We start from the raw sequence: 27,017 nt of genomic DNA on the forward strand, positions 1-27,017 counted from the left end.
ATTCAAAAATTCTTAACAAAACTTAGAGGTAGTGTGTTGTTGAGTCCCTGTTAACCCAAATACAATTCCTATGCCAACAGGGGATACCCTCTGTATCACAAAGGGAATTGAAAATAGCCTTGAAAGACTGTCTTTGCCCTTTGCACAGCCCTGCCTAGTGGCCTAATGCACTTCTGCCTGTGCCACTGCTCCTGCCCGCCGTGGCTGCCCCGCGCGCCTTTACTTGCTGATCTTGCCAATCTGCTCGCACAGGATGGAGAGGTACTGCGTGAGCTTGACCATGAGGATGATGAGCACGCCCCCCGCCAGCATGCAGGAGGGCCAGAAGAGCGACTGGAAGACGGCGCCGCGGCCGTACAGCTGGGTCAGCAGAACCGCCTCCCGACGCTCCAGCGGGTCGTGGAAGCACGGCACCTGCTGCCGCGCCCGCAGCCGCTCGCCGATGTCCGCGATGAGCGCGTGCATCACCGCCTGCTCCTTCTGGCACTTCGGCACGTAGAAGCACTACGAGAAGAACGGCAGCAATAAAGAGCATCCATCTCATCACCATGACAACTACTGCAGGCGAGGCCTGGAGTCCTTTTGTTGTGGTTGAAAACAGAAATAGATGAGTGGCTGGCGTGTTTGTGGACTGAAATAGATTGCGGTTACCGTGTGCTCATTTCAGTGAACCATTTCTGGCATGTACATCTGACTAGTACAGCTGGCAGGCCATCTACAACTTAATACTGTGGCCTTGATTGCTATTAAACAGAAGTATAGAATTGAATTGTGTTATTATTCTCAGGGGGAAGGTTACTCATAGAGATTGCTATACAGTGTGTGTGTGGGTGTGTGTGTGTGTGTGTGTGTGTGTGTGTGTACGTGTATGCGCGTGTGTGTGCGTGTGTGTGCGTGTGTGTGTGTGTGTGTGTGTGTGTGCGCGCGGGTGCCAAGGACGCATATCCCATTGAAATGTGAGTGTATGTGGGCAAATGTAAATTAGGGACAAAACAGGGACATTGTACAGTTCAATCCATTTTGAAAAGTTGAATAAATCATGCATTCCTTTAAAAATGCAACACCAAGTGTACCCCCTGCCCACCCTTCTAAAGTGGAGTGGAATAAACTAGAAACAAATTTGCAAAAGCAGCATCTTAGCATTCAAAGCTTGATCTGCACGACTACCGAGTGACGCCGGACGTGCAGGGCGAGAGGGTTGGACGCTGCTGTGAGACATGTCTCCCCTCCGGCCCTGTCCGTCCGTCCGTCCGTCCACGCGGCATCACCTCAGAGTTCTCCTCCAGCGCGTCCTCGTTGTGGGACAGCAGGGCCACTCGGTCCGAGGCGTTGACGCTGACGTACACCTGCAGGCAGGGGAACTTGGAGCTCCGCCAGCAGTCCACGCCGCAGCTGTAGGAGCAGTTGATGTCGGCCATGATGGTGGAGTTGAGCACGGTGCACACCGTCTCCTCTGTCCACACACTGCCCAAGGGGAGAGGCTATTCAGCAACTTTATTTTTTAATCTAATGATGTGATACACATAGTTACCCTATCAATACCATCATCAACACACAGACAGCATTGGAAAGAATTTAAATGGCAGATAATACTACATACCATTACAGTCTTGATTTATTCTATTCCACAATGATGATTCATTTACTTATAAGGCAAGCAAGCAAGATCACTCTACAATGGATTGCCGACCAGTGTGTGGCATCCTGCCAGTTTTCATCTAGCCATGAGAAGCGTGTGGTATAGAAAACTCTCACCTCTCTGCGTATGAGCGCATCATGGTGATGCCAAGCAGGAAGTACATCATGACGGAGCACAGCATCATGCTGAGGCCCAGGAAGATGGCCCTGTCCTCGCCCGCCTTCAGAGCCGTCTCCGTCCGCCGCTTGTCCATCAGCTCATAGCCGCGAAACTTCTGATAGATGCTCCTGAGACAGGTTTAAGAGTCCAGACGACGGATTAATGTCGTCTCGTTCCAGTCATTTGTCCGTTATTTACGTGTTCATTCACATTCTGACTAATATTACTCTGCTTCTGCTGCTCTATGATGACACATACTATTTCAAAGTCTGCAACAGGGGAAATATAACATTGAAATGAAATATTAATACAGTATTGTAGTTTAGATCCTAGTTAGATCCCAGTATTGTAGTTTAGTTTAGATCCCCAGTATCACATAGAGAAAGACTTAAAAAAAAACATACAGTATAGATTTAGAAGTCTAATGCCCTGACATTTTATATTTCAATAAATGGATCACTTAAAAAGCTCAGGTTTGAGAGGGTAAAATATCTGCTTTATCAATGAGCTTGTACTTTGTTCTCACTGTATTCACATCCTTAATGCCACCTCATTTAACAGATAGCTATTTAATATACAGATTAATTTATGTACTACTGTATGCCACATAAGAGGATGTATATAAACATTTATAGCTATAATAAAAGAATAGTAGACAAACACACAGGGATTTACTTTTTATCACTCCCTGAGCTTTGCCCAGCCTTGTTTCCCGCAACAAAGAACATCTTCCCTGAACCTCCCAGGTGGTGTTGACGCTGGCTGGAAGAGGGACTCCGATGAGTCTGCCGAAAAGATCTGCAGCACATACAGAATTTTGGTCACTTTAAGTGTTACTGTATCTCTTTGACCCCTTGGTCACCGACCCATACATTGAATCTCATGTCACCAAAAGGCTTTGGGTGGTTTTGTTAGTACGGTATACACAAGGCTCAGCTAAGCATTGTTTTTAAAGATAAAAATAGTTCAGAGATGTTACAACCAGTGTACATTCATAACTACTTCATTCATGACTCAATGAACTCATGAGATATTCTACTTACCACAACAACTAACTACTTTGTCATCTGTAGTCTTCTGAATAATCAACAAATACGACATATTTCAGATACACTCGACTGCTCATGAGAGAAGATAAAAATAGAAAAGGCATACCTCTGATGCATATCCTTAGCACAAGAGTTTAAACAGTCAGACGTAATGTGACAACAGAGATGTATTTAGCTGTTTTCTGAAAATTAGCCCTTTTCTGCTTCTATGAAGAATCTCTGCCTCACATCTTTGACAATCCAAATGAACATAGCAATTAAAACAGTATTCCCACAACACAGTTGCATGAAAATCAACACCTCCATGCAGACATCCCTCCCATTCAACCTCACACGACACAGCTTTTGTCTAATTCGACAGTTTGATGGATTGACACAGTTATGCTGTGTGCTGCCTTATAATATAATCTTCATGAAAGACATACCTGCTGGTGCGCAGAAAGACCGCTGTCAACACAAACTCATAGCAACCACAGTGGCCCAGCCAAAGGACGCGGCAATACTGACCAATGGTCTGTGGCCTTCATTCATTAAAAGTGTGCAGCTCCGCGCATATTCAGATCAGTTAGCCACCTGGCATTATGAGTTATGAGAAGCGGGTCATTATGAGGTCAGTTAGTTGGAGGAAGGTCGATGCAGCTCCATTTTAGAGATTGCCCCTTTATTGAGTTGGGTATTGGGGAGCAAGGATTTACAATGCACCCCTCTCGTGCATTTGGAGCCTGAACGTTTGTCAATACTGCTGCCTCACTCACAGGCAGAGCATTGGATTGTTTTCAAGTGATTGTTTCAGTTCACAGAGACGGCCATAATCGCAATTTTGGATTCACTGATGGGCTTACAGCCCTGTGATTACATTAGTGTCAATCTTGGAGACTCAATGATTTGAGGAGCATGCATGAAATGATTATATGATTAATCTCTTATCAAATTATGATATTACTGCAAATATGTATTATACTGCATTCATGGTTTATACAGTTGGACTGATTTTAATCAATTACCCCATTGGAATTTGTCATAACGTGAAAGATTGCTGGTGTATCGAAGCAGCCATCAGGTTACCATGATTTCAAAAATTAAGTGAAATATTATACAATAATTTAAACATTCGGTCAAGCATATTTCATTTCCAAGTGACCTTTACAACAGAATATTTATTGTAGCTGTACACTCTCTTATCTGTGTGGACTTTGAACCATGTCAGACTTGGGTTTAGTGGATACTAATTAACATGTGGTATGATGAATGAAGGCACAGCGGAATTAGGAACGCAGACACTTACCCCTAGAGTAACCAATCCCTTTGATTAAACACTGGGCTATAACTCTTAATTCGCCTGCCCAAGATCCATCTTGCTTCAAGTGCAAAAGTCGAGCCCAAGTTCAGTCAAAAGACCACTGAGGACCTACAGACCTCCTCCTTCTTCCCTCTCCTGAGAATAGCAGCAGCAACCGCTTTTAAAGGCCTGTCACTGCCATGACAAGATTTGTGACTTTGCTTAACGCCTGCCCAGGCGGTGAACCTGCGGCATCCAGTGATTTCCCATCTGATGGGATAAGGAATGGAGCTGCTCTTTCTGAGCTGCTCTGTCCAGGCCTACTGACCTTGCAGTGCCAGTTCAGCCCCCACCGAGGGGACTCCATCAAAGCAAGAAAAGAAGCACTTCATAAATAACCAAAGTCACACTCCACTACACCACCCTGCTGCAGCTGCTCCTGCTACTACTACTACACTGCTGCTGCTGTTGCTGCTGCCGCTTCACACACAGCTGTCACTCTTGTGGGGAAACGGGCAGGACTTGCCTGACATGTAATGCAAGTTAATACGATATTATTCAAGGCTCTGTGACTGTGCATCGTTATTTAATGATGATGCCATTTTGCGGGGCGGTTTGACAATATAGTGCCCTGACTGACAGCCAGAGTGATTTGTTGTCGTGTAAAGACATTAATTGTGCTGTCTGTTGTGTCAGTTTTATGACGTGGGTGGTGTGGTTTACTGTACATGCATCTGACACCCAGGTCTGAGCTTCTGAATAATGGGCGTGCGAGTTGTCTCTGTTTTTACTTCAAAGCTGTAAATTTGAACAACTGCATGCTAGGGTATTTAGCAGCCATGGAGGTTGCTGACTTCACATTCTCACAGTGAGGAAATATGCGAAGCGAAACTGATGAGGACACACTTCAAAGCCCTGTGAAGTTGAAAATGCTGCTCTGTGCAAGAATCCCCCCCTCCCGCTCCCCTGTCATCATTGTTTAAAGTGAACTTTCATCTGAGACGGGATATAAAATACTGCTGGTGACCTACAGATCTCAGAGAGTTGATTGTGCTCGTCTGAAACTTTTAGAAGTCTGTCCTGAATCCCCCCTCAATCTGCCGTAATAAATGCATAATTCATCAGTGTCAGGAATTTAAAGGGCATTCAAATTTTACTGCAGCTGCGGTGTTAAAACTGTGCAGTAGGTGGCGCTGTTGTGTCATTTGACACTCCTCCTCCACTTGTTTCCCTCCTAAATGCTCTCCTCCAGACCCAAGGCTGCCTGGCTGCCTGCCTCCATGTTTCAGGTTTGTTTGACTGACAGCTGTGGGTTTCCTCACACTTTTCTGCTCTGGCTTTTAGCGTGTGCCAAGCCATTTCACGACAACAAACATGTACACCTGTTGCTGCAACACCACATTTCAAAGCTTCGCCCTATTGATATGCTGCCAGCAGCCTACTGAAATTTCTGACCAACTTCTGAAGAATGTTCCAGGGCGTCCGTCCTGCCTTGTCTGTTGGGTGATAATTGCTGTGCAACCCATGTGCTCAAAGGTTTCCTTCTTTAAAAAGACTCACATCTCACTGCCTGAACACCCTTGCCCAGGCACAATAAAAACCAGTGGCACTTGGCGCCATGTTTGGACATGTTAACCCCCATACAACGTGCCGTGAAGGAATGGAGTTGTGTGGAACTGGCACGATATCACATGGCCTGTTTATAAATATCTGAAAATGTATACATATCTCACATTCTGACATTTTATTCTAACTTAGGAAAGACCTTAGGCTACTGTTACTGACAGTAGGCTACTTCATTGAGGATATAGATTGAAGTTCCACAGACAGGCCAATTTGACATATAGCTAGGGCAATCATCCCTTCCACATTTCTACAGCTGTTTCACTTCCTAAATCTGTACACCACTTATCATGCTATAAACAGGAGCTTTATCGTGGTGCTTTATTACCCAACATGCCTGACATTGCAGATTGTGCAATAACCAGCACCGTTTTTTTTCTTTGTATCAGCATTTTATTTTCACAATCTATAGTTCTTTCTGTTTCACTCTATGGTTGTATCATATAAATCCCAGTTTTACAGTACTATTATGTCAACTGTCACTGTTATATTCCATTCACAGGTCACAGTGAGAGGTCAACATCTATAGGCCTACGTCACAAAGCCGGAGCTGCTGGTTAAGACTAAAGCTAGTTAAATTAGAATGTAAGCCTATTTTTTTTTTTTTTTTAATCGTTGTACACTATTAAAACGTATGCAGTGTTTAATATAATTACCACCGTACTTTACAGGAACTCCTGATATTAGGCTTTTCTAGAAGTGTATATGGGAACCTCAGCACAGTATAGTATACTGTCCTCAAATAACATTGGAACACAATAACTCTATCACATTTTAAAATGGCAGTCTGAAAGCTCTGTCTGATACATCTCACTCTCCCTCTAGTGTAGATGGAGGCTCCACAGACTTTTTCAGACATGAATACCACTAGGTGTCTCTGTGCCCCAAGAGTTTTGTTTTAGTGACACTCCCGCTGACCATTACTTCTGATGCCATGCAATACACCGAGCAGAACAGATGTTCTGTAAAGGCGATATGAATGGTTCTTATCTAAATAGTTTGCTGTGTCAAAAGTAGAATGTCAGGTTTTTGTTTAATGGAAGAATGAGGCCAGTCACCGGTGAAAGTGGAACGGTTGTGATCATTTTCCTTAAATGATCCTCGAATCTGAGGGGAAATGAAACCAAATGGACCTTAAAGTTATCCTGCTGTCCAGCCTAAATAGTTGTAGGTGAATTATTGTACATGTGGAGGTTTTGTTACATTACATTAACTTATTAAGATTTATATTTACCAAAAATAACAAGTTGAATGTCATGAAAATTATAATTAAAAAAATAGATCAAAAACGCAGTTACTGTCTTCTTGCTTTGTAGGGCAGTATAGCTTGTTGGTCAGGGACTGACGCAGTGCACTAAATGGATAATTTATGGTCAGATCTCATCAGTCAGTTACTACACATAACATAACAATAATAATACACTCAACTTATGTGAAATGATAGATTCATATCTCATAAATTTGATGTTGCATAGGAGATTTGTAACTGATGGCTGCTGGCAAGTTACAAACTGAGGGCATGTATAAAGATGACGCTTTTCACATGTGTTATGTTTACAGAGCATTGTATAGTATCAAAATAAGCTTAAAATTAAATGTAAACATTCTTAGTCACACAGATGAAGAATAACCAGGGGCTTTTTTATATGTTGTTGGGGGTAAAATAATAAGCTAGAGTAAAAGAAAGACTAAATGTCCGCCGACTACAGTGCAGAATACAGCTCCCAGTATTTCATTATCTAACAGGTTAGATGTACACACAACTCTGCTGAACTAAATAATGAGTTGACATTCTTGTTCAGTAATTACAGTTTTTACACAAGATTTTTTTTTGGGACATGTGGCAACAGAGATAGCTTCTATCGGCAACACTCTACTGTATGTCTTAGCACATTGTGAACATGTCTCCTGATTGAGAAAAGCTTTTTGCTATATATTCCTTAATGGCCTCCTGTCACCTTTTGCCCATGTGCCAATGGGCTCGTGGAGCCACATGAACTATCCATTCACTGTCTGAACACAACTACTTAAAGGCACACTATGACAAGCTGTGAGATGATATATTTTTAACCAAGAAGGGCTGTGTGTGTGAGAGTGTGTGTGCATACGTGTGTGTGTGTGTGTGTGTGTGTGTGTGTGTGTGTGTGTGTGTGCATGTGCATGTGTGTGTACCATTTTGAATATGCCGGTGAGGCTAGCTATGCTGTGGATATTGTCTGTACCCAATCTGTGCTGCCCGCTGTATCCGTTACGTGCATGCACAAAATGTTTGCACATGCGCAGATGACATCTACGACTGCCTGATCTGTTATGTGCAGATGACATTCCGGTTCTACTTCCTCCTCACATAACAGTCTTGTCGCTCCATGTCTAATATCTATGGCTCCGCTTGACCGACAAGTGATTTAACACATGCATGGCATGGTACAGATCGGGCAGAGAAATCGATGCTTTCTGGCAGAGCACTTACACGCATGCACAGAACAAATAGGACAGGCGGCATATTGGGTACCCACAGACAAAATGAAAATCACTGGACTCATATGGAGTCATCATATTTTTGCATAGCTATTCATATGACATTTACGGTATATGCATGATTCTATTTTTAAATGCAATGCATATCATCATCAGCTCAAACATACTGATTTATTTGAGGTCAATTTTACTAATTCAACACAGTGTAAGCACCATTTTTTTATCTGACACATTGTTGTGAAATTAAGATAATTACATTTACTTACAAAGAATACAAGAGCAAGTGATATCTACACCTCTGCTCATATCACATAGTGATTGCATTATTTGACTTGGCTGGGTCACAGGGTTTGCTCACGCAAAAGATAAGGCATGGCGTGTTATCACCCATGATGATAGAGCTTTTATTTCTGAACCCGCTCTGTCACTAATCTCACAAGCGAAATCAAAACAGCAGTGATATGCAGGAATAAATTAATGAATTATGGCTAAAATAATGTTTTGGTATGAATGTACTAAATTGCAGTAAAATGTGGTAAAATACTCCATTGTTTTTAAAGAAATTTTAATTTAAATGCCATGGTATTTTGGCACAAATGGTCCACGACACAATCTTTGTCATCCCCAAAACCACCTGCAGTCGGAATAATGTGTAAATTTATAGGACAAAGGTAAGTGCATTGATTCCTGACAGCTGATGTGACTTATTATCAGTTGGAAATGGTTGTTCGAAGTGGGAATAATGAGAGACATCACATTCAAATCACTTGCCTTGCACATTATACTTGCCTACAAAGTGATCTCCAGTTCTACACCCACTAACTTGAATGCGGTCAAAAAGGCATATGTCACCGCCCTAGTACTGCCGCCGTGCACAGGTCAATCCAGACTATTCTCATCGATATTTCCTCTGGTAGCACCATAAGGTGGAATGTGCTACCAGTTACCAGAGCAGGGGTGTCTCTCTATCTTCAAAACACTCTTGAAGACCCATCCCTTGGGAGAGTACCTCCTCAACAACAAATTGTCACACTGAACGTGCATGCCAAGCACTTCCTCTGCATATCTCTCTCTTGTCCACATCCCTTGGCTTAACTTGACTCTAAACTACCAGCCTTTGGTTTGTTTCGTATAGTCAGGGCCATATAGCCCTGGTCCAAGATAAAATAGATAATAATCATCAGTGTTCAGTAAACCATTTTTTTATTTTGATCTGAACGTGTGTTACAGTTCATTGACCTGATGAATGATCCAATCATGACCCACTTTTTGTGTCTTGGCAGAGATTGACAGATTTTCATTGTAAAAGCTTAACTGTTCTCTCTTTTGAAAGTCACTGTGGACAAAAGCACTATAGGTAAATGAATAAATGGTAATGTAAAACTAATACATTCTAAAGTTTAGCTAAATAGTGCACAGTGTATATAATTGGGTAAGCCTAAATCACAAACTCTTCTCTAACAGAACAAGTGCAAGTAGGCACTTGTAGGCCTTCACCCAATAGCGTACACCTATGCACAAGGTCTACAGTAGGCCTACACCATCAGATGCAGGCACCATTGCTTCATTGGTCAACATTAAATCTTTGATGCAGGACTTGGGAGATTCTACATAATGATAAAAAAGCAACTATGTTCAACACGTTAATGCACCATAAACCAATGATGATGTCAGCTGTTATTGACTTTACTGAAGTCTGAATGACCAGTAAAGGGGGTGGGGTGGAATTAATCTATTGCAGGCTATGACCACGCAGGCGAAAATAGGTCTAGGCCTACTAGTGTGGGGGATGGGCATGCTCACAAACTTGTTTCGGTTTTTTTTTATTTTTATGTTTTTTGTTTTGCTTGTTTGTTTGTTTTATCTGAGATTGTTTACATGAAGACGTCCTGCTAATATACTAAATACGATGTAGGCCTAGTATTTGATTTGATCATTTGACCATTTCAAATGGGATAAACTTCTCTATTCTTCTGTATGCACATTTATAAAATAATACATAACAAAACACCTTACATTGCATAACATGTGCATACGTTTAAAACAAACAAATAAAAAAACATGTTGAGATTATCTCGCTGCCTGCCATAGTGTAAGTGCCTCATTTTCGCCTGGATGGTCTCCGCCCATTGCTGGGTGTTTGAAGCCATTGGCTTCCTGTGAGCAGCTTTGCTGACTATTAGCTTTTCAATGTTTCTTGATATCTTTGTAATAACTTCTATACTGAGTCGAACATTATTGAACAATAACGACATAAACATTCTGTGATTAAACTGTCGGACAAGCCCACTTAGCTGGGTATACATAGTTAATACAGTATAAACAACCTAGGTGCACGAGTTCGAAACACCGCACGAGCTGAAGCGGCGCAGGCAGAAGGCTCTGAAGGCAACCCAAGTGTGATCTGCATTTTAAAAGTAAGAACGACTCTTCATTTGGCTCGTTACTGGGACACGCAAGAATAGTGGCCCATTTACTTAGGTAACTGGTTAGCAACTAATCTTGAGATTGACAAATTATGAAGCTGGTAATGCTAGTTAGGTAGCGCTATAATCTGACAAGTTTGGGATATAGCTAACAATCTAGCATGGTGTTAGACAGCTAACATTAACTAGCTCGGTTGCTAGCCTTTAGTCACCACAGAATCTCAGAAGTTAGCTAGCTGCTACTAGGCTAGTGAGCTAGCTCGATTGTAGCTAGTGGCTATGCTGCCTCTCGTGTGGGGGATGGGCTTTGTTTTCTAGCTAGTTATTGTCTGGCTAGACATTTGAAATCTTACACTTGCAATATTTGTGTGCAAAATATTATTAGGAAACTAAATTCTATCTAATCTGATTATATTTTATGCCATTCACCAAATGGTCCAGGAACACCAGGAAGAGGCCTCGAAAACGCTAAAGCTGCCATTATGCTACGATAGCGTTAGCTCGGCCAACGATTTAATTTGTGAGGTACTTAAACTTAGCTGATTTAGCTTAGCTAGCTACCGCGAGTTAGCTACCACGAGCATCCAAGTTAAATGCTGTGTTTGTTTACTGTTTAACTGATCTTTTATCAAGTCGATGGGTTGTTACAGTCCTGTTGTGAATCTCTATAAGGTATCCCGAAGCTCATTGGCACATTAAATCGATGGTAAGACCAACATAGATTGAAGTGGAGCGTGCCACGAGGATTGCCATGAAGCCTTGAACTAATGCACAAGGTTTAGTTAACGTTAACTTGGCTGTCGAAGGTCACGGTTATAAGTAATTAGTGATTTGAAAAAGTTAACTTTATGAGCGGCATCCAGCCAGGGAATTTTCCGTCAGTTTAACATAACTCACAAGTTTAGCTAAACACGGGGAAATAATACAGTAACGTTAGTAGCTAAATTAATCGTTGAGTTACTAGACAAGAGTCTGTGCTTGCAGGGATTGCTAAGGTAGATGCGCTGAGATGGTAACGTTTTATGACTAACACGAATACATTGTGGCTTTTGAGTTTAGGTTTACTTAGAGTTCATAATAAACTATAACTAAGTAAATCCTAATGCATTCCTTCCAGGCCCAAAAACCTAGGCCTGGACTAGGCCGCTGGAGGCTGAAGGATAACTAACATTAGCTCTGCTCAAACTCACGTTGGCTGCAAGAATGTGTCGAGTGCAGGAACAGTTACATTAACTGTTGGTGTAATACCTGGGGGTGCCATGACCGAAGTGTTCAGTACAGTGCACACTTTTTTTGCTCTAACTGCAGCATGTGATTTACATTTTTATTAACTTTAAGTATGGTATCTATTTGACGATTCTGTACTATGCGCAGATTAGCACTTACATTGTGCTGTATGATGGTGAAACCAAGAACAGCCTAAACTTAATGTAACATCACAATTAAATTGTCATTAGAATTTTATTTGAGTGGCAGGGTGGCACTTCAATCTTTTGTATAAGCCATCGCCAGTCTCAGTGTTCATTCCATTTGCCCACACTTGATGAAGTGGATTGTGTAAAAGTAAAGGATTGCCAAGGATGGTGGATGGGTGGTTGTGGGGGATCTGTCCACCACTGGTACACGCGTTGAGATCCTCTGACACTGAACTATTCAAGCCAAGTATCTCTGTAACGCATGTAAGCTTGACTGCAAGGAAACATACCTGAGCAATGAGCATACCTGTTTCTTTGACTGTCACTTAAAAATGTAGCTTCCTTCAAAGTACCTTTATGTACTGTTCATTCCATGATGTCCATCACTTGTCTGTTATCTAACCGGAAGCATTGTATTGTATTATCTAAGTTGTTTTCAGTATACAATTGTGACAAATTGTTTGCGTAATCCTTTGTATTGTAATTCACAGCCTTGTGAGAGGTTCCCCCTGTTCGTCTGCAAGAAGATGGGCATCTAAACATTGTGTGCTCTCATGGTAAGCATACAATATCTATCATTAGTTTAATCATCTGTTAAGTAGCGTTTTCAGGATTTTTGATGAATAGACAGACTTTGGGTGTAGGCTGATGGACTGGTTTCAAACACATTCACGAAACATACACACAATACAACAACTGTAGTGTTTGCCCTGTGCATGATTGTGTGTGCGAGAGTGAGAGAGAGTGAGAGAAAGAGATTTGTCAATGAATAGGGAGGGAGGTATAGCTATGTTGACATGACACCTCAGCCTGCACTTGAGTACAGTCTCCATCTTCATACAGTCAACTATGAGTATGTGTCTCCTTCAGCTAAGTGCATCTATCCTGGACAACTTGTGTCTTATTCCTGTTGAACATCTTAAAAGAAGTGCATTGGTGAGGCGTGATGTATTAAAGACGCAGAACGCAACATTCCATCCAATAAACACTTGGAACATGGAAGAGAGAGACGTGATTTGATTGGCTGTTGAGCTCATATTTACTACGTTTTCACTAGAATCATGGATGGCTTTATGATAAGTGTTTGAGAGCATATGGTCATGATTCTTGTAAACAGTTCTGTGTCACATTTATAAAACTGAAAGTCAATTTGAAGCAGCCCAGATTATGTTCAGTGTTTTGGACGGTGTCCTGCAGTACATTCTGGATGTGAAAATGAGCACGGTTGCCCACATGTTCACTGCTGATGCTATTGTTGACTCTGTCCTGTGGCTGTTGATGGCACAAAAAAAAGGTACAGTGCGTTTGTTCCCCAGTTGTTTGATCATCGGTTGTCTGGCCCATGCAGTTGGGCCTGCTTTAAGTGCTGCTGAGACATGCCCTTCTGATACACCCACGTTATGTTGATATGAGGTCTCAACAGCCCCACAATAGCCAAAAAGCTACTAACATCAACATAGACAAAATATGTGAGATAAGACATTGGACCCGTATTGTTTTTTTTTTTATTATTGTGGTGATGTTACTGATGTTTGTATGTTGATTTTGCGGGGGGGGGGGGGGGGGGTTACACAGTTGACTGGCATTTAGGGATGTAACGATGCATCGTGACACGAATAAAAATCGATACAAATGCGTGACGATTCGCACCGGTTGATAGAAAAAATGAATCGCGATGAGTCACGTGACTTATGTCACTCGGTACAGGGCACAGAACGAGGGAAGACGACGGTAGGCAACAACTTTGAACTAGAGTGTGTGTGTCAGGGTTCGTATTGGTGCTTGAAATCCTTGAAAATGCTTGGATTTTAATGTGGTGTTTTCAAGGTTTGAAAAAGACGTCATCATTTATGAAGTTGTTTTGTTTCTGCCACGCGTTCGCGTCCAGTTTGACATGTCTGGATTTTCCGATAATGACAGCAATCTTGTGATGCTGATATTGACTTTTAATTTCTGCGCGTGTAAACTAGTCTAAGCTACTGTGCTTGAACGAAGTTAGCTGTGACAGACTAACCTACTGGTTTTCATCGTTTTAACCACAAAGCCTGTCGACCTTAGGTCTACTCAATTTAGTTAACACCTTGTCATTTCGCGTTTGTCCCGCCGTTCACCTCCGTGCGCCCCATGTACATCAGAACATATGTCGGGATAGTCATCTCACTATGAGAAAACGTATGACGATAGTGCTAAGAGATTAACACGTTTGCATGCTTGGTAAACATCAGTCTTGCACATAATATTGAGCTGATTTTTTTTAGTGGAAATGGCTTACTGTAGCACTGTGCTGATAGATGGAAAAAGTTGCCTATTTAAAGGCACAGTCTGAATTTTAATCCTAGCTCTCCATTTAGTGTGTGCACTTGAACAACTATAATGATGTAGCATATAACAGTTATCTGCCCTGCAAAGCAAAAAGGCAGTAACTAGCAAACTGAAAAAAAAAAAAAAAAACATTTTAAAGTTATGCTGTTGCTTAGCCTTATGGTTGTAGTTAATGTAGCAGTTATTGGAGGTTTATTTTTTTTTTTTACTTTACATTAGCTTATTTTTGGTACTTATCAATCTTCTTAACAACTTTAATGTCATGAAAATTATAATAACTAATTTTCGACCAAAAATGCGTTTACTGCCTTTCTGCTTTGTAGGGCTTAGGGCCTGCCATTTATTTTAAGAGGAGAGGTGTTGGACGTAATACTTTGGAAGGAGAGGGAGTGGTGCAATTTGATTTTCTTTGGAGCAACCTCTTCAAACAGCATCAATATCAAAAAAAAAAAAAATCGTGATAAAATCGTATCGTGAACAAAAAATCGTGATCCGTATCGAGTCGTGAGTTGAGTGTATCGTTACATCCCTACTGGCATTAAAGCTGAACATGAGTATCTGACCTGATGCTGTAAACCCAACCAATCACAGTTAATTGACCACATTCTCTCTTGTTAATGTGAAATTGTGACATCTAATTGTGCTCTATCACCCCTGACTCTAAATGAGCTTCATTCCAGCTGTCTCTATAGGCTGAATGCAATCAAGCTGCTTAGCTTGACGCTGTTGAATTCCATACTGAATGGTAGCGTATATGAAGACTGAAGGGCATTATTGAATTCCCCTCCTTTCCTCCCAAGCCTGACAGGCTAAGCTGCTTCTGAAGAACTCCAGGGTTCATTAGGATCATGGCCAAAGCATCGAGCTAAGCTTGTCTTATTTTGAGCTGCAGTAATAGGTGGCAATCCCATTTGTGGCATTGTGGTATGACATTTAGTAAACAAGAGTTGTAATGAAGTATTGATGTGAGTGTAAAATCACATGCACCCCATCCCCCAACGCACACATGAACTCAGTAACACACACACACACGTGCATAAACATTTGCCTATCTGCTCTCTGTGGCAGGTCTGCCATCATTAGGCGTGCTATTTGAGGGTGCTCGGCTGACTCTCGGTCACCGTGCCGTGAGTGGAAATTACCCTCAGGCCAGACGGGGCCTGCAAAGATTAAAAAAAAAAAAAAAAAGGAAGCAAACTTCAGTCACAGGGCTGGTGCATGTTGGCTTTGGTAGTGGCATGGGAGGGCAGTTGCTTCTCAAGGGGGGGGAGGGGTGTGTGTCCGGCCTCCCATGTTGAATGGCCAAATTTGCCCACATACTTGGTCCCTGCAGTCTAATGTGATTTTTTTATTTGCTGAAGTGTGTGGTGATGTATAGTTACTGATTTTGGGCCACTTATCACATTATCCACAATCGCTACATGGCAGAAAATAAGATGTCGCCTAACTCATGGTTATTCATATTGATACAGTCTGTCTACTGCCTCTGGCATGGAACATTTGGACGGTATCCGTTTCAGTGCTTCTGTTCCTGTGGGTGTTGTTGATGTGGTTTCTCTGTGTGTCCCCCTGCCCAGGCTCGTCTCCTGCTCTGACCCCTTGGTATATCCAGGATTAAAAATGAGCGTAAGCAGCGATGAGGTTAACTTCCTGGTGTACAGATACCTGCAGGAGTCAGGTAAGCCAAAACAATTCACTGCTGTCTGTTTACTGGCCGACAATAGACCTCTGAAGTTCGCCTACAAAAAGGATCCAAAGCTGACATGTTTGCCCATATAAGGAAATCCGGGAGTTCATTGAGGCTAACTGCCTATGGCAAGTTGCATTAAATTAGCTCTGGGGTAGCAAAGATCAAAGTGTGCCGTCTTCACCTACCGAAGATCACAGTATCACTAGACGGCAGTGGACAAAACGGTGTAGCAAAAAACGTCTGCATTTCCAATGTCATCATCCCCGCGAGAGTTTAACAGGTGCGATAATTGAAAATCCCCATGTTATTTTCCCATAGAAAAAAAATCTCAAGATACCGGATCTCCTTATTTGGGCAAAGATGGTAGCTTTTTTGTAGGCGAACTTCAGAGGTCTATAAATAAAAGTGGTTTGGAGTAAGAGTGCATGTTAGGACTGTGCCGTTAATCAAAATATTTTTTTTCTGACTTCCAACGACTATGAAATCAATATAATAAAGATTATATTGATAACGGTTATTTTGCTGTATTATATTTTGCAGTGGTCTTGTTTTACTTGAGTTATAAATCCAGTTTAGTTTAGAAAGACTAGAAAATAGATGACTCTTCCAAAATCATTGAAAAAATTGCATTAGATAATCATGATCTCAATGTTGACCAAAGAGATCATGATTATGTCTCTTGCCATAATCAAGCAGCCCTTGCGCATGTGTTGTAGTGGTAGACAGAACAAGGCCATCGGGAAAACGTTAAATTCAGTCATCCCTGTGCTGTGTGCCCCACTCTGTAGGCAAATGTTAATTGTGGGTTTTTATAATTGGGAGGTGCACCTACCCATCCTGTCCTCTGAGTGGACTTGACTGAAGTTGCATGTGGCTTGTTTCCTTGGGTCTCCTCCAGGCTTTTCCCACTCTGCCTTCACGTTTGGCATAGAGAGCCACATCAGCCAGTCCAACATCAACGGGGCGCTGGTGCCCCCGGCTGCCCTCATCTCCATCATCCAGAAGGGCCTGCAGTACGTGGAGGCGGAGGTCAGCATCAATGAGGTGAGTCTCCTGACGCCAGGTCTCTGGGCCAGCTCCTAATGCCCCGCCAGCAAACCTGCACACAAGTCCTTAGTAACGAGACAGAGCACAATGCCGAAACTTATGAGAAAGTGTGTAGGGTGGACATAATAATAAAGCACTCTGTCCAAGCATTTAGTCAAAATTGACTAACTTTTAAAGGTAAAGTAAAGTGAAATGTTTTATTGTTCCTGATTGCACTGAACACCCCATCCGTGGATTCCAGCTGTAATTAGATGCTCTAATTGTGCCGAATGTTCTTCTCCTGTTGTGTAGTGAAAAATTTCAGTGCCACCGTTTCGAGAAAAGTTAAACAGTACCTAGCCTATAGTCGTAATATCATCTTAACTGTGTGTTTGTGGTCAGGATGGCACGCTGTTCGACGGGCGGCCGATCGAGTCCCTGTCGCTGATCGACGCGGTGATGCCGGACGTGGTCCAGACGCGGCAGCAGGTGTACCGGGACAAGCTCGCCCAGCAACAGGCCGCCGCCGCATCCTCAGCCGCCGCCGCTGGCAACGCTGCGGCGTCAGGAGGCGCCAAGAACGGCGACAACACGGCCAACGGAGAGGAGAACGGACCACACACCTTAGCCAGTGAGCAATCCCCTTTCCACCTACAGAACAGCAACATGGATGTGCATTTACCTTGCCAATCAGGACGTGACTATTAGAGCAGGGGTGGCTCGAAAAAAGCCACTGAAAAACAACACGTTTTGCTATGCTACTGGTGTAATATTTCCCCCATTGATGGAAATAACCATTGTGTTCAGAATGTGAAGTGAATATTATTATACATAGATATATACATTTGAAATTTGGTGTGCTAATCCCCCCTTTGCCAGTCAAACCTTGACCGAATGGTCAAAATGTGTCTCAGCAACACAATCTCGCAAAAAGGTTTTGGCAATCAACAGAATGTTAGAACACGCTGATCGGTTTTAGTGGCGCCCCTTTTCACATGCGCTGTTGCTTGCTCTGACAGACCACCATGCGGAGATGATGGAGGTGGACCGGGCGGTGGAGATCCCGGCCAGTAAAGCCATGGTGCTGCGCGGTCACGAGTCCGAGGTGTTCATCTGTGCCTGGAACCCCGTCAGCGACCTGCTCGCCTCTGGGTCAGTCTCTCCTTCTCTCACGTTCTCTCACGTTCCCAGTTAGCCAGTGCATTAGTCAGTCATTTCACTTGCCGTCAGGCTTGTTTATGTTGCATGTTGAACTCAGATGAGGCATGTCATGAAATAAGTCTGCATTCTTCTCATTCTTCTTGGACCTCATTCTTTTTTCTGCACATTGTATTTGTTGTGTTCTTTATTATATACTTGTTTCTTAGTTGGATTTCTTCTGTGTGTGTGTGCACGCAGGTCCGGGGACTCGACGGCTCGGATCTGGAACCTGAGCGAGAACAGCTCGGGCGGCTCCACACAGCTGGTCCTGAGACACTGCATCCGAGAGGGAGGCCAGGACGTGCCTAGCAACAAAGACGTCACCTCACTCGACTGGAATGTAAGTTGTTCAGCCAGAGGTATCCCTTGGCAACCGGCCAGAGCAGGAAATGTGTTTCCCGTGGACCTGCTGCAGTCGTCACATGAGTACACACTCTCAGATGTTGATTTCTGACCCAGTGTTTGACCGTTGAGTTGATGCATGGGAGATGCTGTTTTTTTCAGCGTGATCGCATTAAAACGCTAAATTGGGTTTGCATGTAAACAGCTGGATTAGTTCTGCAGCTGGCTGATTAATGGTGGTATCGTGTGGTTCTCCTCTTTGTTCTTGCAGAGTGAGGGGACGCTGCTGGCAACTGGCTCGTACGACGGCTTTGCCAGAATATGGACTAAAGATGGTGAGATTACTCTCCCTTGAGGTTCTCGTAACTTTTAGGTTGTTTAGTCTGCGTCATGTCAAGACTGGTTGGTTGCCTTTTAACTGCGTATCATTTACAGGTAACCTTGCCAGTACCTTGGGCCAACACAAAGGGCCTATATTCGCCCTGAAATGGAATAAGAAGGGCAACTTCATACTGAGCGCTGGGGTCGATAAGGTAAGGTTTCTCTCCACACTTTACTCGTCTTGTTTTCAATTGCTCCTCTAGGCTGCCATGGAGTCTTTGAAATGCTTGAGAGTTTGTGCATTGGAGGGGAAAAAATGAAGGCCGCCTTGTGGGTTATTGAAAGTGCCTGAATTCATGTTTTGTAGTGGATAAGCCAAGAGACCTTGTAGTCTGCCATCATTGTAACACACAATTGAGAAGTGTTGAATAGTAATGCTTGTCTGTGAGCTTCTGTAAACATTGCCAACTGTCATTATGGTAGTTCTCAGTAACCGTAACTGTTTTTCACTGGTGCCTTGTTGGGTCCTTGAATTTGATGGAATTGTCCAGGAAAGTCCTTGAAAGTTCATGATCATTTGATAAGGTCTAACTCCTTTCCACTGCTGGAGATTCATGTTGCTGACCATGTCTGTGTCGTCTGTGTCCTACAATCAGACTACAATCATTTGGGATGCACAAACAGGAGAAGCCAAACAGCAGTTCCCATTCCATTCCGGTGAGCACAGCTGATATGTATTCAGTGTACAATATATAGTGACTTCATCCACAGACAACAGCTCTTGTATCACAAATCACTGTGGATAATATGATTGTGAAGGAGCTATGTTGAGTTTTGTAGGCTTTGTGTTGTCTTGAATGCAGTCATATGGCTTCTGTAGCCTTATGGCTCTGCTTACTGGCCTTGTATGTACAGCGCAGGCTTCTAAAGCACCTTTTGGAAAACTGGAATTTTAGAGACTAGTTTTCCAGTCATGGGGAAACACTTGACTGGGAAAGTGGATTAATGAATAATAATCTATATTGTCCTGATAATTGCATTTTAGCCCCTTATTCTGATTGTCTACCAAATCTTGGTGTGCATTTTGTGCACACAGCTGTCTCCATGTAGTCTGGTCTAGTCTCTGTCTTAATCAGTGTTGCTCACTATCATGAAGAAAAGCAAAGTTGGCCAAGAGGCCAGACTTACTCAGTTAACTGTTGTGGTCACATGTGAGCAGAGTCCTGTTACTGACCTACTAAGGCAGATTCATCTGTGTGTCTGTGCCTGATGATCATCTGTCTGTCTGTCTGTGTGTCTGTGCCTGATGATCATCTGTCTGTATCAAAGCCATCGATATCTCAAAGTTGCGACACTACCGTTGACTCCCGTGAACAAACAATGGCGGCACTTCCGGGAACTATTCCATTGAGAATGAATGAATATAATACGACTTTTCTACATGACTTAAAGTCGTGTGCATAATAATGCATTTTCATTGAGTAATGTATATGTATGTGGAAATGCAGTTTATAGTCATTTTCATCGAGTATTCACCGTAAATATTAATGCGATCGCTGCTGTCAATCCCGTAGTAAACCAGGGACCGAAGGAACTACTGAGTCCACCCACTAACCACGTGACCGCTCTAATCTGACTTTAACATGGAAGTCAACGGCTGTCGCAACTTTGAGATATCGATGGCTTTGGTCTGTCTGTCTGTCTGTCTGTCTGTCTCTGTCTGTCTGTCTGTGTGTCTGTGCCTGATGATCATCTGTCTGTCTGTCTGTCTGTCTGTCTGTCTGTCTGTCTGTCTGTCTGTCTGTCTGTCTGTCTGTCTGTCTGTCTGTGTGTCTGTGCCTGATGTTCATCTGTTGTTCTCTGTGTCTGTGCCCTCGTCCAGCGCCTGCCCTAGACGTAGATTGGCAGAGCAACAACACGTTTGCCTCCTGCAGCACAGACATGTGCATCCACGTGTGCAAGTTGGGCCAGGACCGACCCGTCAAGACATTCCAGGGGCACACGGTACCAAAGAGCTCAAACACACACACACACACACACACACACACACCCCTATCTCTTCTCTATGCTTTGTGTCTTCTCTGATGTTTCAGCTGCTCTTTCCTTGCTTACCTCCCTTACGGAGTTGTAGCAAGAGGTCTATGAGGGGGTTGGGGAGCCTTTTTTTTTTTTTTCTCCCTCACTTTCTCACTTGTATGTGTTTGTGTTTCTTCACCCTCCAGAATGAGGTGAATGCCATCAAGTGGGATCCCCAAGGCAACCTGCTGGCCTCCTGCTCTGACGACATGACTCTGAAGGTAAGGCACGAATCCCTTCTCGTTCCTGTGTTCACTGCTGACATGGATCACTGTCCACGGCGGCTCAGTGATGTGTGTGTGTGTGTGTGTGTGTGTGTGTGTGTGTGTGTGTGTGTGTGTGTGTGTGTGTGTGTGTGTGTGTCGTGCAGATCTGGAGCATGAAGCAGGACGGCTGTCTGCACGACCTGCAGGCCCACAGTAAGGAGATCTACACCATTAAATGGAGCCCCACGGGGCCAGGAACCAACAACCCCAACGCCAACCTGATGCTAGCCAGGTAATGCAGAGTGCTGGTGTTGTGATGTGCATCACGAGGCAGCATTTAGTAGTCTGTCATACTGAAGGCAAGGTGACATCTTGAGATTGTTAAGGAGGTGGCGTTTTCACCTCTGTCTGTTTGTTGGTTGGCTGATATGTTTGTAATATTGGCCAAGGAAAAACACGCATTACGTTTTGTTGTGGACCCGCCTGCACAAATGTGACCCTGTAAAGCGGAACCAGTCGTTTCGGTAAAATTAATTAAATTAAGTTATTGTGCTCACGTGAACGGCCATAAACTAAGCTTTCCAACGATATGTATATCGAGGGTATTACACAAACTATCGCTAAGATAACAGCATCCAAAGTTGACATGGTTCTCCTGTCACGATATGCCAGAAGAGGAGAAATCACCTTTTTAAGCGGCGCGTGCACAACGGGAATGACAGCAAATGTGTTGAATCTTCGCCGGGTTTAACAGTCAAAACGTATGTTTTTCCGTGAAATGCGTTCATGATATGAAACTGTAGACTGTATACAATCGAATTAGGCGAAAACGTGAAATTCAACATTTTAACCCGGAAGTTTGTTATTGTTGATTTTCTCAAAATAACGTTGTGTGCAAAACGACTGATTTCGCTATGAATGGTCACAAATGTGGTTTAGTTTTGATGAATGTTGCTTGAGAGAGCGTTTAATTAGCCACCAACCATGCAGAAATTTAGAATTTAGATCTCCTCCAAATATCCTAATATGTAGTGTACCGCTATCACATCTGGTGTTGCCAGTTCCATTGATTAATGTGAAAGCTAATTGTTTCCGTAGACTCTCTGTGAACAGACTGCCTCAGTTAAATGCCCTGTTTAGCCCCCTCTGTAAGTTGTGCTGCAGTGGGTATTAGAGGAGGGTTGAGACCCCTCTGTAGATGAAGCAATTTATTGTACCATGATCGTATTTATTGATCGTTTTTATTGATGAATAAAAGTTAACTTAGATTAATCGGAGTCAAATTCCTTGTTTGTTTACGCAAACCTGGCCAATAAAGCTGTTTCTGATTCTGACTTAGCCACATCAACCCCTGCTAAAATGCAAGTGTACACACAATGGTCTAGATGCAATTGCTCTCCTTGACGTCTCCGTCTCCCCACTAAAGCACCCCCTCTCTTCCGCAGCGCGTCCTTTGACTCGACGGTACGGCTGTGGGACGCAGAGCGCGGCTCCTGCATCCACACGCTCACGCGCCACCAGGAGCCCGTCTACAGCGTGGCCTTCAGCCCCGACGGACGGCACCTGGCCAGCGGCTCCTTCGACAAGTGTGTGCACATCTGGAACACGCAGGTACGCTGGCTCCACTCGCTGGACACGCAGGAGTTTTCATGCATACCAGCTGCCTGCTCAGCCAGGCTTGAGGTGGTGGTAGTGAGGATGCAGACACTGCAGATTGTCAATTATTAATTAATTTATATTTTATATATATATATATATATATTTATATGTGCACAATATTTGTATTTTCCCTTGTTTGGGAGAGGGATGGGGAAGAGATGTGAGCTTTATACCAGCGTTGCACCAATTTTATGGTTTGAGATATGAGCTTTTGACTGCTCAGTCCTGGCAAGAATCTTTCTGCATTGGTTTCTGACTAATGATTGTGTGTGTGTGTGTGTGTGTGTGTGTGTGTGTGTGTGTGTGTGTGTGTGTCTGTCTGTCTGGATCCACAGAGTGGAGCGTTGGTGAACAGCTACAGGGGAACAGGGGGCATATTTGAGGTCTGCTGGAACGCAACAGGGGACAAAGTGGGAGCCAGTGCATCGGACGGATCAGTAAGTGCCCTCGAGCCTTCATGAAGCATTTAAGCATCCTGCTGGAAGCCTGTGACTAGCTTTAAACAATCTGTAGATGCAAATGTGGAAAGCTCCTCCACTGAGAATAGAGGGAGAGCGCTCGCCATATTTAGCATTAGGCCTGTACTCTTCTGACAGCTCTTCTAAGGCAAAAAAATTCACTCTCCTTTCTCCCTACTCAGGTCTGCGTGTTAGATCTGCGGAAATGACGCTGCCAATAGGAAGCCATGGACCGACTCTGAATGTGTACATAGCCAAATTGACTGTCTGTCTGTCCCTGGCCCCATCCACTGCTGTAGGCCCTGTGCTGAAGCCTCCCACTGCTGAGTCCATGCATACAAAGGCATCGCCCTGTCTTGGGTGCCAGGAAAAAGTGGATCGTACTCTCTTTGATGTTATCCACAGGACTGTTGAACGAACGAACACACACATGAACGAACACACACATGAACGAACACGGACATGCACACGATCGAACACACACACACACACACACACACACACACACACACACACACACACACACACACACACACACACACACACACACACACACACACACACACACACACACACACACACACACACACACACTCACACACACTCACACACACTCACACGCAGACAAGCCTAGGCCACATATCACTGTTTGTGTCGGTTCTTTCTCTTATATGTTGAGTCAGTAGATTATACATTCAGACCTATATATCACTGCTGATGTGTGCATATTGTACATATCAGTATTTCATTTTGCCATCGTGGGGTTTGTTCGTCAAGTTGGGTTTGAGGAGTACAACCCCCACCCCCACAGACACTGATAGTGAGATTTCTAACCCCTGGACTATTTTTTTTCTTTCTTTCTTTTTTTTCTCACAAATTGCAGATGTGTGTAAAATTGACAAATCAATTGGGGAAAGTATATCCACGAGGAGTATTTGACAGGTGTGGCACAAACCCTTATTTCAAAATGGTATTTTTTTTTTTGCATCTATGATTTACTTGCCAACATTTTAGAACAGTATAGAAGACATCAGTAGCAGGCGTAACCATCTTAAATGTCCTCTGTGATGGCCCGTTGAAGCCCTAGAGGTTTCAGATTGACTGCTCCATAGAAATGCATTACTGAAATGGAAATCCCACTGCAACAACGGACTGGTCAGAGCACCACTGCACATGGCTAACTGTAATATATCACTTTTTTAATGTTTAAGTGCTGTGGTTGTGCACACATCTTTATCATGCTCAAAATTCTGCACTTCTCGTCTGCTATCGGTCGTTGTCTTTGGAGTGAGGCTCATTCAGGTGTGTGAGGAGTTTGGTTTTGAGCTACACGATGTGCCTGCTATTCAACAGTACGTGGTTCAGATGTGAAAGGGCTCGGCAGGAGGCTAAAGACAATCTGCAGAGCAGCAGTGGGGAGACATGCATTGATCTGGCTTTATGCTGTTTATTTGATGTTCAGACGAGGTCCTGTGGACATTCACCACTAATGTGTGTGGGGAATGCTCGCCACTGGTAGAACTGGCCTCAGCAAATTTGGGTGGACTCCATAGTAAGTCGGTCATTCAGAAGCCATCACTTTTTGTCTTTTCTACAGGACCTTGGATGTGCAGCACGTCCAAATGTCAGTTGTGTGTACTTGATAAGTCCATGGCTCCCTCAGTGAAAGCGCGTGTTCATATGCACATTAGCAGACAAGAGCAATGCAGCTAACTTGTGATTCAGGTGGCTATTGGGCCAACTGCATTGGAAAGCCAGTGAGCTCCGTGTGTATGGGTGTGTGTGTGTGTGTGTGTATGGGTGTGTGTGTCAGGGCCTTGAGTACCATCTTTTTTTCATTGGTTTGCCAGGAAGGAAGATATAGATGGGTTTTGTTGATAAAAGCTTTTTTACACAGAACTGATAAGTGTTGGGCTGCAGGGTCATGAAAACACACTTTAAGAAAAAATAAAACAAGAAACTGAAATGGTAACAGTAAAGCATATATATATAAAATATATAAATATTCTATATCTGTGCTGTCACAGGGGTTTATAAAATATTTGCTACTCCTATGAGAAGCTTTTTTTTTTTTATTTGATTTGAGACATTCATGATTATTGCACATTTCATGTGCATCTTCTGAATACATGTCATCACCATTAGCTGTAATGTATAGTGTTTTTGTTTGGTTGTTTAAACAATAAAATACCATTAGACAGTCCTAGAAGAGCTGCTACATCCCCAGTCAACCACACGGAAGTTATTTTCCTGCACTTTAAATTAACTTGATTTTAGCAGGCACTTAAAAATGGTTGAAAGGAAGAGTTTTTTTGTTTCATCTGGAATGTTCCTTTCCATCTTTGCCTTACTCACTCTAAAACCTGTTCAGGTGTGTGTGTTCACCTGTACAGAAGCAAGGGTGAGGTGGGTGTTAAAACAGTGTTGGGAGAAAGTGCAGTGGCTTGGGGCCAACTTCATGGCATTCCATGTTGTACCATTCTGTAGCTTAGCATAGCAGGGCTAGCAAAGCCAAACCTTTCTCATTAACAGTCTCCGTTGTGATTTCTGATTTTTTTTTTTTTTTTTTTTTTTTCAGAATGTCACAATTCACTTAATGAATTTTTTTGTAAAGAGTTGAGAGTATTTTGAAGTTTGCTTTAATATAATCAACAGTAATTAGATTGTACCATAAGACACTATTTATTATATTGTCTACGACAGTGGAATGGTATTTTATAATGTTTTGATTTTAAAAGAGATGCTTTTTACAGTGTATTTGAGTGTTTTTGCTTCCTTATGGTCTGACCTAAAATGCCTAGTTTTATCTTTACTATGTCTATGGCCCTTGAAGGTTTTGTACTCTGAAAACTTTTTATAATTCTGTCTACAGAAGGAACACACCTGGTTGTATCTTACCATCCTCCCGGACCATACAAATACTTGTTTGATATCTTTTTTTTTTTTTTCTTCTCCCCTTGATCGGTTTGTGTCATAGTCCTGATGTACCATTTCCCCCTACTTGCCCACGTCCTGTTGCTGTTGCTATCTTTACTATGTTGATCTGGCTTTTGTGATTTGAGTCAGATCAAATGGAAAAAGTCCAGAATAAAATATATTTTGATAATATCATTGTTTGTCGTCGTCTTCCATTTTAAAAAAGCAGATGCTGGATGACGTGTCAATGTTTCACAGAAACCAAAGCAAGCATGTGGCAATATAAATGCCCATTATATAACAAAAAGACGATTCAAATCTAAATGCTACCTGAATTGGTAAGACTCATTGCAACTTGTGACCAAATTCACCTGAAATGAATTCAGCTAGTGAGCTTGTCTACCAACCATCATTTTGTAAGTCATATGTCTTGGGTATTTGGTGGCATCTTGTGGTCAGAAGGATACAGTGCAATATGGCACACCATGACTCTTGACCAAATGTAACGTGTATTCTTTTGACTGCTTAAGTGAACCATGTCATGCTTGTTAACAGCTATTCTAATTTCACTGGACCTCCACCTTAGTATCCAGGCAAAAACCACCTATGATCCATTGTTTGTGAGAGAAACAGTGAGGGTAGTTATATTTATTCACACAGAGGATTTGCCTTGTGATGACCTTTTAGCACATAGCATCAATGAGAAAACATTGTGGGAGTGATCAAAATTCTT

General features: G+C 42.9%; 2 protein-coding genes across 2 annotated transcripts; one reads left to right on the forward strand and one right to left on the reverse strand.

Moving 5' to 3' along the window:
- Positions 1 to 219: 219 nt before the first annotated feature.
- Positions 220 to 3,042, reverse strand: kcnmb2a (potassium large conductance calcium-activated channel, subfamily M, beta member 2a). Its single transcript, XM_062515597.1, has 5 exons — positions 2,954 to 3,042; positions 2,474 to 2,596; positions 1,756 to 1,926; positions 1,269 to 1,464; positions 220 to 504 (listed from the first exon to the last, which is right to left on the reverse strand). The coding sequence occupies exons 1-5, from the start codon at positions 2,962 to 2,964 to the stop codon at positions 220 to 222; spliced, it is 786 nt and encodes a 261-aa protein (XP_062371581.1). The 5' UTR covers positions 2,965 to 3,042.
- A 7,330-nt stretch (positions 3,043 to 10,372) lies between these two features.
- tbl1xr1b (TBL1X/Y related 1b) lies at positions 10,373 to 26,476 on the forward strand. Its single transcript, XM_062530485.1, has 16 exons — positions 10,373 to 10,644; positions 12,560 to 12,625; positions 15,968 to 16,068; positions 16,979 to 17,124; positions 17,509 to 17,737; positions 18,126 to 18,258; positions 18,505 to 18,646; positions 18,920 to 18,983; positions 19,084 to 19,181; positions 19,626 to 19,686; positions 20,852 to 20,973; positions 21,192 to 21,266; positions 21,416 to 21,543; positions 22,697 to 22,862; positions 23,246 to 23,347; positions 23,551 to 26,476. The coding sequence occupies exons 3-16, from the start codon at positions 16,011 to 16,013 to the stop codon at positions 23,575 to 23,577; spliced, it is 1,551 nt and encodes a 516-aa protein (XP_062386469.1). The 5' UTR covers positions 10,373 to 10,644; positions 12,560 to 12,625; positions 15,968 to 16,010; the 3' UTR covers positions 23,578 to 26,476.
- The last annotated feature ends 541 nt before the right edge of the window (positions 26,477 to 27,017 follow it).

The sequence above is a fragment of the Sardina pilchardus genome, chromosome 2, assembly GCF_963854185.1.
Source record: "Sardina pilchardus chromosome 2, fSarPil1.1, whole genome shotgun sequence".
Classification (NCBI taxonomy): domain Eukaryota; kingdom Metazoa; phylum Chordata; class Actinopteri; order Clupeiformes; family Clupeidae; genus Sardina; species Sardina pilchardus.